This window comes from Clarias gariepinus, chromosome 17 (assembly GCF_024256425.1).
Source record: "Clarias gariepinus isolate MV-2021 ecotype Netherlands chromosome 17, CGAR_prim_01v2, whole genome shotgun sequence".
Taxonomy (NCBI): domain Eukaryota; kingdom Metazoa; phylum Chordata; class Actinopteri; order Siluriformes; family Clariidae; genus Clarias; species Clarias gariepinus.
Genome location: NC_071116.1, coordinates 13,527,508 through 13,542,865, shown reverse-complemented (window position 1 = coordinate 13,542,865; position 15,358 = coordinate 13,527,508). Strand labels below are relative to the sequence as shown.

Genomic DNA, 15,358 nt, shown 5'->3' with positions numbered 1-15,358 from the left:
ATGTGAAAGCTTGCCATATTACGAGGAAACGGGGTCCTGGAGCATGTCTTTTCAGCTGGAATACACTAACCATCTGTGCACACTGGCTAGCGCTGGGCGCAGCTGTTTAATAGCCAGATCAAATATAGATAAAATGTCAAAAACACTTAAAATCATATGCTGACAGAATGATGACTTCTATTTGCACAGGGTACACATTAACATCAGCGAGGAAATTCACCCAGTTCCATAAAAAATTAACCAAAAATCTAAACAAAGCCGAGTTCAAAATCTGTAGACAATATATGGGTGGCATATGAGGGCCAACACATCTTAGAACTATTCCATAAAGACCAACACTGTCTTTATTACCACTGATAAACAATATGGATAGAAAGGTTTATTACATACACACACACACACACATATATATATATATATATATATATATATAATTTTTTTTTGAGCAGAATATATTTTGATATATATAGTTTGACTTGAACGCCTCTTATGTGTATGCATGGTTTAAGTCAAACCAGGACTAAATGTCCCCTTTATTTTTTTGAGCTGTATATATACACACACACACACACACACACACACACACACATTATATATGCATACACACACCCTCACAGTATAAATAAAAGTTTGGTTAATACATTAAACTGTGAACATATTTTTTTTAATAAATGAAATGACCTCCACCTAGTGGACAGAGCAGGAATCACAGAAAGACCTACTTAAACAAAACAACAACAACAAAAAGAAAACACTCATATAAAAACCACATACTTTATAGTAGTGCAGAACAAACTTTTATTAAATGAAATGGAAACTCCATGAAAAGGAACACCACTTTTTTTAATTTTAAAATTAAACATACAGAACAGGGTGGTTTGGTAAATCACTGAAATTGTAAGATTTTTTTGAGAAAACAAATTTCGCCTTGGTTGGCGTAAGGGCTTAGTTGGGGCATTTGTCTTGGCCACAGATAGCTGAGTGGTTTCATTGTTAGAACAGAAGCAGTGACCCTGGTTTGCTTCACTGAGTGATGCCTATCACTCCACAAGCCAGACGACTTCCAGCATTGCCTGTTTTAAGACTTTCTTCATTTCCACCTTTGCCCAAGTCATCCTCTTTCTCGTGAATCTGAAACAAGACAAGCATTTAGAGTGGCAATGACTATACACAATATTTAATATCATTGACAGGATAAGCTGTACAGTAAATTCACTGAAAGTAAAACTACAAAATATGACCAAAAGCATGTGGTCATCTGACTATCAACCCAACATATGCTTGTTGAACATCCCGTTTCTGATTTAGTCTCCTTTTGCTGATATAACCACCAATCTTTATGGAAGGCTTGCCACTATATTTTGGAGAATAGTGCTAGGGATTTTCCAATTCACTTGTAAACACATTAATAAACTCAACAATGATGCTGGCAAAAGAGGCCTCAGAAGGAATCTACAGTACCTTTCAGTTCAAACCAAAGGTGTTTAGGGAAGATGAGGACATACACTATCCATGACCTATTCAATTGATGCAATTCTATAACTAGTATTTAAAGATGCACAAATGGAAACCATTCTGAGAATGGAAGTACAAAACTAGTACAACCAGACTTAGATTATCAGAACTTTTACCATTTCTTTAACAAGTCCCATGGGTTTCAAACCACAATCTCCTGTTTCATGCCGTTGTGCCGTTTCAGTGTCTATGTAAATAAGCTTCTGCCAAGCCTCGCCCCTGCCAGAGCAGAGCTGAGCAGCAAGCCTAATCAAATTGGAAATCAAAGGCAATCTACTGTAACTGGCTTGTACAAACCCCTGCCAAGTGTTGTTGTCTTATGTCTTTGTTTGTACACACAAACGCGCTGGAGACTAGGCGTGAAATGGTATACAAAAACAAAGACTGGCCATAACAGGCCACAATTCTCCGAACACAAGGAATGCACAAAAAGGCACATACAAATTTTCTTTGAAACAAGGAAAATAGAACACTATCTATAGCTAAAAATGGCAAACAATGCTTCTTTTAACACCAGAGTATTTAAATGATACTTTTACATTATCTGCACTAATTGTTACTGGCGGTGGCACAGGTAAAAAAAAATTTAGTCATCCCCTTCTTTTTTTGACAGACTAAATAGGGAGCAGATGTGTTATAAAATGTGAGTAGCAGAAGTTAACTTATTAGTCCTAATTCCAATTTTTTCCCCTCCCATTTATAGAGTGAGGTCGAATCAAAATTCCTGTGCACATCATCAGAAACAAAGTAAAACCTCTTACTTTCAAATAAGTTACACTGTATGTACAAGGCTTTCACTTTATAAATCAACATATTCAAACACAAGTTAAATTAAAATCACTGAATATAGAGTTAGCTGTTTAAGAAAGAAAATAAACATTCAGGGTTAGCTGCCTAGCTCTCTGAAATATTATTTTAATATTTTACTACACGTCCTCAAATACATGCTGCCTGTTCTATTACTCAGAACTACCGTTAGTACGGATCATTTACGGGTAGAGTTTTTAGAAATAGTTAAAAGGTTAAAGCTACAAATAAGCTGATCAGCTTTAATGTAATCAGTAATATTATTTCACGTTAAAGCCCACATACATGTCTGTTTGCCCTTTTGTACAGCAGAACTCTCTGCCTAACTTATTATTAACACAAAGAAATAATATTTTGTAAGGTTGAGTATCTTACGCCTTGGTTTAATGTAATCAGTACAACGCCAAGTTGTACTTCTTTCATTGTCAGCCAAATACGCTCCCTGTTTGAAGTAAATTATTAAATCCAACACATGACTGTTCAATTATATCACTTTCACTCAACATTTTGATTTGAGCGCATTACACTTTCAGTTCGGGTATTATACACACCCTCAGACTGATGTGGATATGTTTGCTCTAACGACACGTGTTTTATCTTACAATGCTGCTTCACACTACTTTAATTAGGTTTTAAAACATATGAGACAAACTGGTTTTAAACTTCCCGCAGGTAGAACAAACACAATGATCTGTCCAATCATCTTTAAACATTTAGTTTTTAAAAGTTACAGACTTTTTTTTTTTGGAGTAAACCATGCTGTGTCACGTATTTGTGTTTTGTGAGGATTTTGAGTGCTTTATAGGGGCATAACAGTTGTTTCTGTGTGTTCTGCATACTCTATATTTACAGTAAACGATTGCGTACACCCACTTTAAGGGCAAAACGCTGTACTCATTAAAAAAAAGCAAAGGCTGCTGTAATGTAATCTTGCACAAAACATTATAACATCCATTCTACAAAAATGTTTTATTTTATTTAGGCAAATACTGAGGGACTGAAAGTTTCATGAAATTCTGTTAAGCCATTTTTGATAATACTATACAATGATATCTTTACGTTTTATACATTGGAGGACCTGAAACATAAAGAGATCATTGAGCGAGTGAGGCCAATGTACAGACAAAATTTTGTATTTATATATAAAAACTGAAAGAATAGAAAAAAAGTAATAGTTAAACCTATACCTTCGCTCAGATTACAATGTGCATCGAACAGCACGTCCTGTACCGAACAATACAAAATCAAATATGTGCACTATTACATCCCTACTAAACAATCTTCTGAACGTGACTAAAGAGAATTTTCCATAATAAATCCTCTTTTATGCTACAGCACACAACATTCTAGACAACTGTGGGCTTCGAACTTTGTCATAACCGATTGGAAAAGAACAACACTTAGGTGTTATGGTCATGTGTCCAAAAACATATGGTCATACAGTAAAAGGCCTAAATTCAGTATAGATTTTATTGTTCTGTATTTTTGTGAGCTTCTATTTTAAAAAAACAAAACAAAACTATCCTTAATAATGAAGAAAAAGTATTTGAAAGTCAGTACCCAAAATATCTTAGCAACATTTTCATACCTTTTATTACTACTAATAATGCTTTACCTTTCTGTTATGTATTATTGTGTGTCCATTTTTGTGACAACCAAAAATCAAGAGTATAAATACTGAAGAAAACCACTATGTACAGAATAATTATTCCAAACACATATACACACAGTTGTCAAATACAGATTAGTTGCAAATAAAATACCCAAAAGACGATGTACAAGAGGAATCACTGTGAAAAAAATATTACTTATCTTCTATTTACATATGAACTAATTTTTTCATGTCCAAAATTATTCATACCCTTCTCAATAATCAGAAAAAGATAATAATAATAGAAAAGCCTTTACTGGCTATTATAGCAATCAAACACTTCCTATAATTGCTGGGTGGCTTTTTGCATGTCTCCACTGGTATTTTTGCCTATTCATCTCTAGTGATAAATACCAACTCTTTCAGGTTATATACACTGCTCAACAAATAGAGGGAACACTAAAATAACACTTCCTAGGTCTGAATGAATGAAATATTCTTATTAAAAACCTTGTTCTTTACATGCTTGAATGTGCTGACAACAAATTCACACAAAAATAATCAATGGAAATCAAATGTATTAACCGATGGAGATCTGGATTTGGAATCAGACTCGAAATTCAAATGGAAAAATACACTTCAGGCTGATCCAACGTTGATGTAATGTCCTTAAAACAAGTCAAAATGAGGCTCAGTAGTGTGCGTGGCCTCAACGCGCCTGTATCTGCCAACTCCTGGACAGTCTGCAGGGCAACGTTGCATTGGTGAATGGAGCAAGACATGATGTCCCAGATGTGCCCAGTCTGATTTAGGTCTGAAGAACGAGCAGGCCAGTCCATAGCATCAATGCCTTCGTCTTGCAGGAACTGCTGACACACTCCAGCCACATGAGGTCTAGCATTGTCTTTTGCATTAGGAGAAACCCAGGGCCAATCGCGCCGGCATATGGTCTTACAAGGGGTCTGAGAATCTTATCGCGGTACCTAATAGAAGTCAGACTACCTCTGGCGAGCACTTGGAGGGCTGTGCAGCCCTCCAAAGAAATGCCACCCCACACCATTACTGACTGCCAAACCGGTCATGCTGGAGGATGATGCAGGCAGCAGAATGTTCTCTACGGCGTCTCCAGACTCTGTCACGTCTGTCACGTGATCACTGTGAACCCTGCTTTCATCTGTGAAGAGCACCGATCGCCAGTGACAAATTTGCCAATTTTGGTGTTCTCTGGCAAATGCCAAACGTCCTGCACGGTGTTGGGCTGTAAACACAACCCCACCTGTGGACGTCAGGCCCTCTTACCACCCTCATGGGGTCTGTTTCTGACCGTTTGAGCAGACACATGCACATTTGCCTGCTGAAGGTCATTTTGCAGGACAGTGTTTCTCCTGTTCTTCCTTGCACAAATGCAGAGGTAGCAGCCCTGCTGCTTGGTTGTTGCCCTCTTACGGCCTCCCGCGCGTCCCCTAGATGTACTGGCCTGTCTCGCCTGGTAGCGCGCCTCTATGCTCTGGACACTACGCTGAAAAACCATTTTGGCGCAGCTCGCATTGATGTGCCATCCTGGATGAGCTGCACTACCTGAGCCACTTGTGTGGTTTGTAGACTCCATCTCATGCTAACACTAGAGTAAAAGCACCGCCAGCATTCAAAAGTGACCCAAAAATTTGCCAGAAAGCATATGAACTGAGAAGTGATCTGTGGTCACCACCTGCAGAACCACTCCTTTATTAGGGAGGGATCTTGCTAATAGCCTATAATTTCTATCTGTTGTCTATTCCATTTGCACAACAGCATGTGAAACTGATTGTCAATCAGTGTTGCTTTCTAAGTTTGATTTCACAGAAGTGTGATTGACTTGAAGTTACATTGTGTTGTTTAAGTGTTCCCTTTATTTTTTTGAGCAGTATATACACACATTTTACAATTTTACAAAATTGCAATACAAATCAAAATGGGGATGATATGGGTATCATTATAATATTGAAACAGGAGGTTTCTGGTGATTCTCATCCCTACTCACCACCATAGTTCTCCCAATGATTGAGTGAGGCCCAAGCAGTGACACGAGATTGTCCTTAATTTCAATTTCAGCGGTTCCATCAGGCCCGGCGAGCACATTACCCAGATCTCCAACATGCCTATGGGAAACAGCATTAGAGTTAGAGTAATATGCAGTCATAAAAGCTATGTTCACATTACCAGCCTGAAGTGACTTACCTTAAATGTGATACTGAACAGACCCAAGTCACTTTAGTACGTGTTCCTAGACTAGATACATGTTTGAAACACGATCGTGCAACTTGAATGAGTAAGGTAAGATTGTAATTTATGCAACTTTTTGCCGCTGTGCCTTCATGTAGTGCTCAGGTAGCACTAGCAAATGATAACGGCTAAAGCGGGGTGTCTGCTACATAAATGATGTTTCCGAGGACAGACGCGTCCATATTAGAGGTGGATAAAAGCCACTTGTAATTATGAATGTGAACCATCATGACACGCAAATTTAATGTGAACAAAAAATCTGAATTGAAAATAATAATATTAAAGAAAATAAAAGATGATGATTACCACCACTACACTTATAAATAAATAAAACTGAAACACTGGTATCAATCCAACAGTGTGCTCATTTACTCAACTTATTTAATGTAATATATAACTAATGCACAATTAATAATGGTAATGAAAGAAAATCAAAGCATACAACAAACTAGGGTCTGTGGAAATAGCGAGGAGGAAATGCAGCATCTTTGGACAAGTCAACTGATGCAAACCTTTCAGCATAAAACTCATAATAAAATAAAATAAGCATTTGTAAATATTTTTCATTGTAATAAACATGTCCGCGATTGATTGGCATCCAGTCCAGGATGTACCCTGGCCCCACACGACAATGTACACAAGATAAGCAGCATAGAAAATTAATTACATGCTCAACATATACTAGGGCTGCAACAACGAATCGATAAAATCTATAAAAATCGATTACTAAAAGTGATGGCAAAGAATTTCATAACCGATTTGTTGTGTCGCGCAACGCGGAGACATTTGATTATTTAAAAAAACTTTAGTTGAGCGCGGAGCGGAGTGATCACACTCAGACTTGCGCACTAATGCTAGCAGAGTTCGGCACCTCACAGACAGGGCGGAGCAAAAATTAAAAAAACAATACGAGCTAGGTCTTAGTATCTATTTGGCAAATGTAAAGCATACATGCGTATGTTTTTAGTCAGTCCATTTTTATTTTATTATCAAGGAGCAACATGTTTGTGCACTTTTTTGAATAAAGGGTTGAAAATTATTGCTCTCCTCGGTACGAGGTATCTCCAGAAGATACGAGCACATCACCCCTACAGTATCTTATGTTTACTTCATTGGCTCCCTGTGAAATTTTGCCTTGATTTTAAAATACTACTTTTGACATATAAAGCATTAAATGGTCTCACGTTGCAGTATCTCAGTAAACTGCTAGTGTCTTACGATCCGCCATGCCTACTTCGATCAAAGAATACAGGCTGCTTGGCAGTACCGCGTATTATGAAAACTATAGCAGGAAGGAGAGGTTTTCTTACAAAGCCCCATAGTTATGGAAGAGTGTTCCTAATAGTGTTCGGGACTCAAACACAGTCCCAGTGTTTAAGTCCAGGCTAAAAACATTTATTTAATCAAGCATTTTTGGAAATAGATTTGCCTTGGGTAAAGGAGCAGATCTGGGGGACTAATGGACGTAGAGTATTATGGTGAACTTGTGTGTTTTGATGATGTCTTCCCCACTCTCATTGATCACTCAGGTTTGTTGATGGTGAAGTGATTGTTTGCTTTACATCTCAGGAAGCCCTCATGTGTTTCCTTCTGGCTCACCCTTTTATTTATGCCGCTATAGTTAGTCCTGCCGGAGTCTCTGCTTGCACTCTACACCAAATATACATTCACATTATACATTATGTGACCATACCTAACTGTTATCTCCTCCTTTCAAGGTTTTTTCCTATTGCCATCTCAAGGAGTTTTTCCTTGCCACTGTTACCCTCAGCTTGCTCATCAGGGACTATTTGACCATTTTGATTCACACGCATTCACATTCCATACAAACTAAAATAATTCTTTTGATTGTGTAAAGCTGCTTTGCGACAATTGTTAAAAGCGCTATACAAATAAAATTTAATTGAATTAAAGACAGAGCAGGTAAGACGATTACCCACAATTCCGCAGTGCAAGAGAAAAAAACGTCAGCTCAGTTGTGATTACATGACGATCGGTGTTAAAACAAGAAGCGAATGCGTGCTACATGATACTCGGTACTCGTAAAGCAAGACTTTTCCACGTCAAAATTTATTAAAAGTTTTTGCTCATCTTGCGGAACACTTGGCAACCGCATTACTCGCAATCCGAGGTTCCAGTGTATATTAGCAAACAGAAAATGATGAAATCTTTGCAACAGCTTGAGGTATTGATGAAATCTTTGCAACAGCTTGAGGTATTGCCATCAAATTTAGTTCCCAATTTTATTGGGATCATATGGTCAAACTGCATGAGGCCAGATAGCAGATGGTCCTGTAAACACTAAATGAGAAAAAGATAGTTGACATCTGAACATCACACCTACACTATATTGCCAAAAGTATTCGCTTGCCTGCATTCACATGCATATGGATGAATTAGAGTGGAGACTGCAAGCCAGGCCTTCTTGTCCAACATCAGTGGGTGACCTCACAAATACACTTCTGGAAGAATAGTCCCCTAAATTCCCCTAAACACACTCCTAAACCTTGTGGAAAGCCTTGAAAAGTTGAAGCTGTTATAGCTGCAAAGGATGGACCAACATCATATTAAACCCAACGAATTAAGAATTGGATGCTACTCAAGTTCATATGCATGTGAAGGCAGGCGAGCGAATACTTTTGGCAATATAAGGTATATTGTACATACTCATCTTTGTAATCATGTGGGCTCTGAACAAGCTTCAGCATTTTGCCCTTTTTTATTAACAATAATAAAAATAAGAAAAATTATAACGAGATGGGATCAAAAAGTTTCAAGCTCTGTTTACAAGCTCAGTTTTTTGCCACATGTCCTCCCTCAGACGCCTTAAAACCTCACAGCAGAATTCGCTCTCTACGGTCTGGCCCCTAGGGACAAAATCTCGATACACAATGCCGCGAATGTCAAAAAAGACAATGAGCATGCATTGATCAAACTGCGGACCTGACTCGCCTTTTTCCGTTGTGGAGATGATGGGCTCTTCCACTGTGAAGACTGTTGCTTCGTCTCAGGGTGGCACACACACACCCAAGTTTTGTCATCCATGGCACGCTAATGGAGTTTTTTTGATGTTCCTTCTGCTCCTCGGTCAGCAACTGGGGACGAACTTGGAAGCAACATGGCACATGTTCAAATAACACGTGAGATATGCCTGGACTGTTCTGTATGACAGATAATTGTTTTCTGGAAATCATCATGCACAAGTTGCCGAATGTTTTTTTTACATTTTTGTGGGATGAGTTTGTTGAAGGTCTTCCTGATCTCTGTCTTCCAGTGATGTTCTTCGGCTCTTGAAGGGTGCTTGCCACTAAAAACGCCTTGAATGACTCATTGTAGCATCGGCGTAATTTTGCCAAATCATGCCATACGTCTCTGTGGCAGATTTGCCCTGTTTAACGCAGAATTTTACATTCACTCTTTGTTTTAACTTGCTGTCCATAAAGAAAATAGTTTTGTGCTGCCATCAGTTGGCATCTTACAAAACTAGTCTCAAAACTTTTTGATACCACCTTGTAATTATCAGACAAAGTATGAAGATGATTAATGCACCAGGTGGCAGGTTATAACCCAGCAATTGAAACTGGCTTTGGGATATAAACAAAGACAAAATGAGATGGGTGAGCTATTTACATTTCTCTGTGAGATCAGCATGTCCCTAATAAAACCTTACCTGATTTCATCAAGTGGCCCACCATGGGTCTTGTTGTGGGGGTTGAAGTGAGGTCCTGCACTGATGCACCCTACACAATAAAACAAGTATAAGTGGTGAAACATCTACCCCACATCTGTGGAAAGGTATCTTCATACTTAACGTTAACAGCATAAGGAGAAAAAAAAACATACCATTTGTGTTGTCTCCAAAGGCATGGACATGAAAGCCATGTAAACCAGGCACTAGGCCAGTGATCTTCCCTTTAACCACTACGGGAGCATCCTCACTCTGTAAAATAATGGGATAAGTGTTACTATCGACAGGAGGGCCTGACTATGCAATGTTGCAAGGATGAACAAATCTGCGTCCTGTAGTGATATGTTGGTTGCTAACGAGCCTGCTCTATTAGACGTGAACGGTGACGGCAAGATCCTGTCTGAGAGACGATTTTCTTTTCTTTGTTGTTAATACGTCACAGAACGGTAGGTAATCTCACCCTCCCCCCCAAAAAAAACTAATTATATAAAAAAAAAAACATTTTATATATATATATATATATATATATATATATATATATATATATATATATATATATATATAAAATATACATCATTACATTACTTATCTAGTTAATGTTAGAATGTTTACAATAGCTTGTTGCATAGTGCCTTGCAACTAACACGCCATTTACCATGCAGTGTTTTATTTGTGATGACTTGGCATATTGTTAACTTAACAATAACGGCCACAATTAACATATTGTTTAGCTGTGCATTTACTAAATGAGCACTGTACGTCCGAATTGTTTTTTTGTATAATCAATATCAATTCTGTTTTAAGTGTCTTAATTAATTTTTTATAAAATTTTATACCTTTTTTTTAATTCCTTGTTTTTATTGTGATTATTTTTTTGATAGTTTTACTTTCTTTATGTAAAGCAATTTGAATTACCATTGTGTATGAAATGTGCTACAGTGTAAATAAATTTGCCTTGCAGTGTCATAGATAAATGGACATAAGATCATTTGTCAGTGCACCTAAACGCCAAGTAAGTACAACACGTTCACATATTAAGGCAATTTGGCTTTAAAAATAGATGCTTATGAAAATACTAATGTCACGATCACAGGCAAAGGATACAGAAATGACTGAAGGACAGGTAGACCATAGTAAATCAGATGTACAATGACAGGTAAGTGTGGTGCTTTTATTTAAGGGGTAATGACAGATTTATTATTCTTTTTTTTTTGGGGGGGGGGGGGGGTGAACAATTTCTTTATTGTTTTCGGAGTTGTGGCTGTTCAGCAGATGAACATCACAGGCTCACCAATTTACAGTATAATCTTGCAATTGAACAAGTGTAATGTAAACAAGTTAGTTATTATGAGTATGGAAAACATATTTTCCTGCATTTTGTCTGCTCAAGGAGTCAGACTGTTCTGAGACAGTGAGAGTAGAGGAAGGGGCAGATTCAGAACCAGGGAGGGAGCCAGAGACGGCAGAACAAAGAGATGATATTGCCATTGCCAGCACCAGCACAGGGAGCACAGTTTTTAGTTTAGATCTCATGTTTAAATTTTATTGTATGTTGATGGCTTGAGTGTAAACAATATAAACAATGCAATAAATAGTTTTGAAGAAAAATCTGCTTTGTCATTGAACCTGAAAAAAACTTTGAAAATAACCATAAGGGTGTAGTCTCCATACTACAATAATAATGATAGTTATTCACTGTATTCACAAGTTTTTCACTGTGGGGACATATCTTTATAAGTACAATTTGACTGTATCATTTGTGTCCCCTTCAAAAATTGCTTATGAGAAATTTTATATTTATTGTCCCCCCCCCCTACTGTTAAATGAAATTTACGCCCATGAACCCATCTAGGGTGTACTCCACCTAGTGCACCAAGTCTCCTGGGATAGACTCCAATATTTCTTGTGCATAATTACCTGGCAGACAATTAGCCTGGTATTAAGGTTAATGGAAAATGTTATTTAGATTTTTATTTAGATATTAAAATACTTGATATGGTAGTTGCCGGTCTTCATGCGTAAGACGTGCCTTTTTTTTACTCCCCTAACTCAACTCAAATGATCGAGCTCGCACGCACTTTAAAGCCCAAGAATGTATTGCACAGTGCGCGTATTGAGACACAGGCGGACGCTCGTGCGGGCCCTCTCCAAATGCACGATGCACCCTGTAACGTTAGATAATATTTGATAAGCGGCCCATGCTCAAGTCTTGTTCTAGGAAGCCTATGCGTGTTACTGTTCCAGTAAATTAAGAATTTGCTTATCTTATTAAAATCGACATCGCAGTACGGGTTTAGTAAGATCCACTGAACGTAATTTGATTAATCATGCTTTGTTTTTAGTAAAAACATGTTTGGCCCAACTGGATGACTCAGCAACATAAACAGTCCGACTGGGTGCGAGCTATAAGGAGCGGCACACTGCATTACAAAAATATTCTAGAGAACGTGACTAGCTAACACACCACTATAATATTTAGCCAAGATTAATTATTTCGTGCGGACCTTACATTTACCTTTCCAGGAATTAGAATTCCACGCTTCAACTAAGTCAGGTGCAGAGGTCATTTGTGCAGCATGCAAATGTTATACAAGCAAACAACAGCTTATAAAATAAGTTAAAAACAAATAAACAGTCTGACAGGACTAACCAGTGTAACTAGACAGGATTTTATCCTAACAAATTACTACCAACAATCAACCATAAAAGTACATGTTAAGTACTACCCGGTTGTGATTTAACGTTACTCAGAGAACTTAGCACCAAGCTACCGCGTGAATGCTAGTGACTTGGGAAGCCTGTGTGTAGGAACAGGCGCTAGCACTGTTGCTAATATGTTAAAAAAAGATATCATGAAAAACCTTTACCTGCTGCTCAAAGAAAACTGTGCCAGTCACGTCTCCTTTGAGGACGCAAACAGCTTTCATGGTAAACTTGGTTTAAACTGTGTACGACAGAGATGACAGCGACGTTAGAAACCCGCAGCAGATTGTGACAACACGGCGTGCGTACGTACGTAATTGAGTTCTGCAGCGCGGGTACGTAAGACGATGGGCCAGGCTGCGCGCTGATTGGCTAAGAGAGTAGGCGGAAACGAATCACTGACCGTCTAAGAGAGCTGACGCATAGAGCAACGGCCAGGCGGAGAGGTCGAGCTCAGAGCCATGTGCTCGAGTTTGCATTGTGTAATACATTAAGCATTTTTATGTTTATTTTTATATTTTAACGATTCAACATTCTAACATTGTAAACGTGTTTTTTTTTTGCTCCCATAAAAATGTTTTAACGCATGATTTATTATGTAACGTGGGCACTGTAGCTTTATAACAGAACAGTTTTTCACAAAATGGGGTTCATCTACAGCCGTGGCCAACAGTTTTGAAAATGACAACTATTAATTTTCACAAAGATTACGTAAGAATTTGTGGGTTTTTCTTTGTCCACACACCTCTTGACGGTTGACCACAAGTTCTCAATATGATTAAGGTCCGAGAAGTTTCCAGGCCATGGACCCAAAATTAGTTTTATTCCCCAAGTCACCTAATTATTACCTTTGCCTTATGTCAAGGTGCTCCGTCATGCTCGAAAAGCCATTGTTTATTACCAAAGTGTTCTTGGACGGTTGAGAGAAGTTGTTCTCTGAGGATGTTTTTGAACAATTCTTTATTCCTCCACTGAACCTGGTTATTAACATTAGTTGAATCAGAAGTAGACTGTGCTTACTAAACTGGACACTCACCATCCAGGACTGGAGTCAGAGAATCTTGCCGTAAAGTTTTTTCCAAAACGTCGCAAAGATCTTTACTGAGGTTAAGGTCAGGACTTTGCAGTGGCCAGGTCATGCGTTAAAATAATTTTACCTGATCTCAGAAACACTCTTTTTGTCACAATTTGACCTTGATTGTCATCCTGGAATATTATTGTGCCACTAGGTAAGATACATAGATATTATAACCTGGTCATTCAATACACTCAGGTCATGAGCTGACTTCATTTTATAACTACATAATGTTGCTGGGTCTAGACCTGACCAAATAAAGCAACCACTGGACATAGCCTTGTCTTCAGAGTCTTTTACAGTGGGCACTGTATGTGATGGGTGCATCACTTCAGGTGCTTTTTTTCTTACCCTGATGTGCCCATCACTCAATATGGGTCAATAGCAACTCATAAGAACCACATTTTAGTAGTCTTTTGCTTGCTCCCGTTGAGAGGGTTGCCACAGCAGACCATCTGATTCACACACAATTTGGCACAGGATTTATGCTGGATGTCCTTCGTGATGCAATCCTTATTGAGCCCAGGCCTTCCTCATGGCAGGCAAAACCCTAAAACTGACCCACCAATGGCCCCAAAATCCATTAATGCTTCCCTAATGCTCCATTAATAAAATGAAATCATTTTTATATTAAAGCATTTTCCCCAATTAGACATTTTTTTAATGGCCACACAGCTGTTTAGTTCCAAGCTTGATTTTTTTTATCCCAATGTGCAAGTGGAGATGTTTACTTCCTTTCCTAAACAAACATACAAAAAAAATCTAGATGTGGCCTCCACTGGCAATTTTGTACGCTGCAATTTCACATGCATTTATATGATCACCTTTTTGATCTCTTTGTGATCAATTATCAATGATGTTTTCCCAAACACATTTCTCCTTTGAAGTTGATAGTTCACCACTTCCAGGTTCTAATAAAGTATTGGACATTTTTCCCCCCAATTCAGTAATTTCAACAATTTCCTTTACCTTTATGCAGGTCTGTGATTTGACCCGGGTTATCACAGGATACATCATCTGATGTGATTGGTCAAGAAATAAAATGCTACTCACTGCATCAGTCAGGATTAAAAGAATTGTTGCAGCTAAAACAAAATCACTGCAGTAATTATTCAAAGAAAACTCTTACATATTTGCTTATTTGCCTAATAGTGTATATGCATGCACATGCAGAGTGGAGAGAGAAATAGCATTTTTTTTTTAACAAACCTTTATTAACAAGTAAATTTGGTGGTGGAAGTGCAGAGGATCGTCTCAAGCTAGCGCATGCCATCGTTTTGCGCAAGACATTACCCAGATCAAACGCATCAAAAATAATATCCATCATATTCTACAAGATCTGCTGATCATTCTTAACCACTCGAGCAGCAACTTCTCCAGAACCTGTAACCATGAATTTTCCCAAACATCAATTTAAACCACCAATCCCGTCCCTAGACCAGCCTTACCCATCACAATCACTAAGGTGAGCAAAGTGACCCAGAAGATGAAGAATTGGGGAGGGAGCGTTCCAGCAAAAGCTTGTAGGCCGCAATGATGCCTCCATCTTCATCAACCTATTCTACCGCATCACCAGTGAAGTTTTGCAATATTGGATAACCAGCACTACAGTGCCTACCTGAGGGTGGCCGCTATAGCATAGATCACAGAAATAATGTTCGACTGTGAGTCAGTCCTGTAATGGGAGAGCACATGGCATGGAGCGATGCAAGTTCGG

The 15,358-nt window shown here is 38.3% G+C and overlaps 1 protein-coding gene across 1 annotated transcript; it reads right to left on the bottom strand.

Moving 5' to 3' along the window:
- Positions 1 to 822: 822 nt before the first annotated feature.
- On the bottom strand, positions 823 to 12,890 carry sod1 (superoxide dismutase 1, soluble). The gene is made up of 5 exons (XM_053516133.1): positions 12,731 to 12,890; positions 10,019 to 10,115; positions 9,846 to 9,915; positions 5,934 to 6,051; positions 823 to 1,131 (listed from the first exon to the last, which is right to left on the bottom strand). The coding sequence occupies exons 1-5, from the start codon at positions 12,788 to 12,790 to the stop codon at positions 1,024 to 1,026; spliced, it is 453 nt and encodes a 150-aa protein (XP_053372108.1). The 5' UTR covers positions 12,791 to 12,890; the 3' UTR covers positions 823 to 1,023.
- Positions 12,891 to 15,358: the final 2,468 nt, after the last annotated feature.

Coding starts and splice junctions, on each gene's coding strand:
- sod1 (XM_053516133.1), bottom strand. CDS start 12,790: ATGAAAGCTGTTTGCGTCCTCAAAGGAGACGTGACTGGCACAGTTTTC. Junction 9,916..10,018: donor CTTTGGAGACAACACAAATG/GTATGTTTTTTT, acceptor TTTATTGTGTAG/GGTGCATCAGTGCAGGACCT. Junction 1,132..5,933: donor TCATTGGGAGAACTATGGTG/GTGAGTAGGGAT, acceptor GTCTTGTTTCAG/ATTCACGAGAAAGAGGATGA.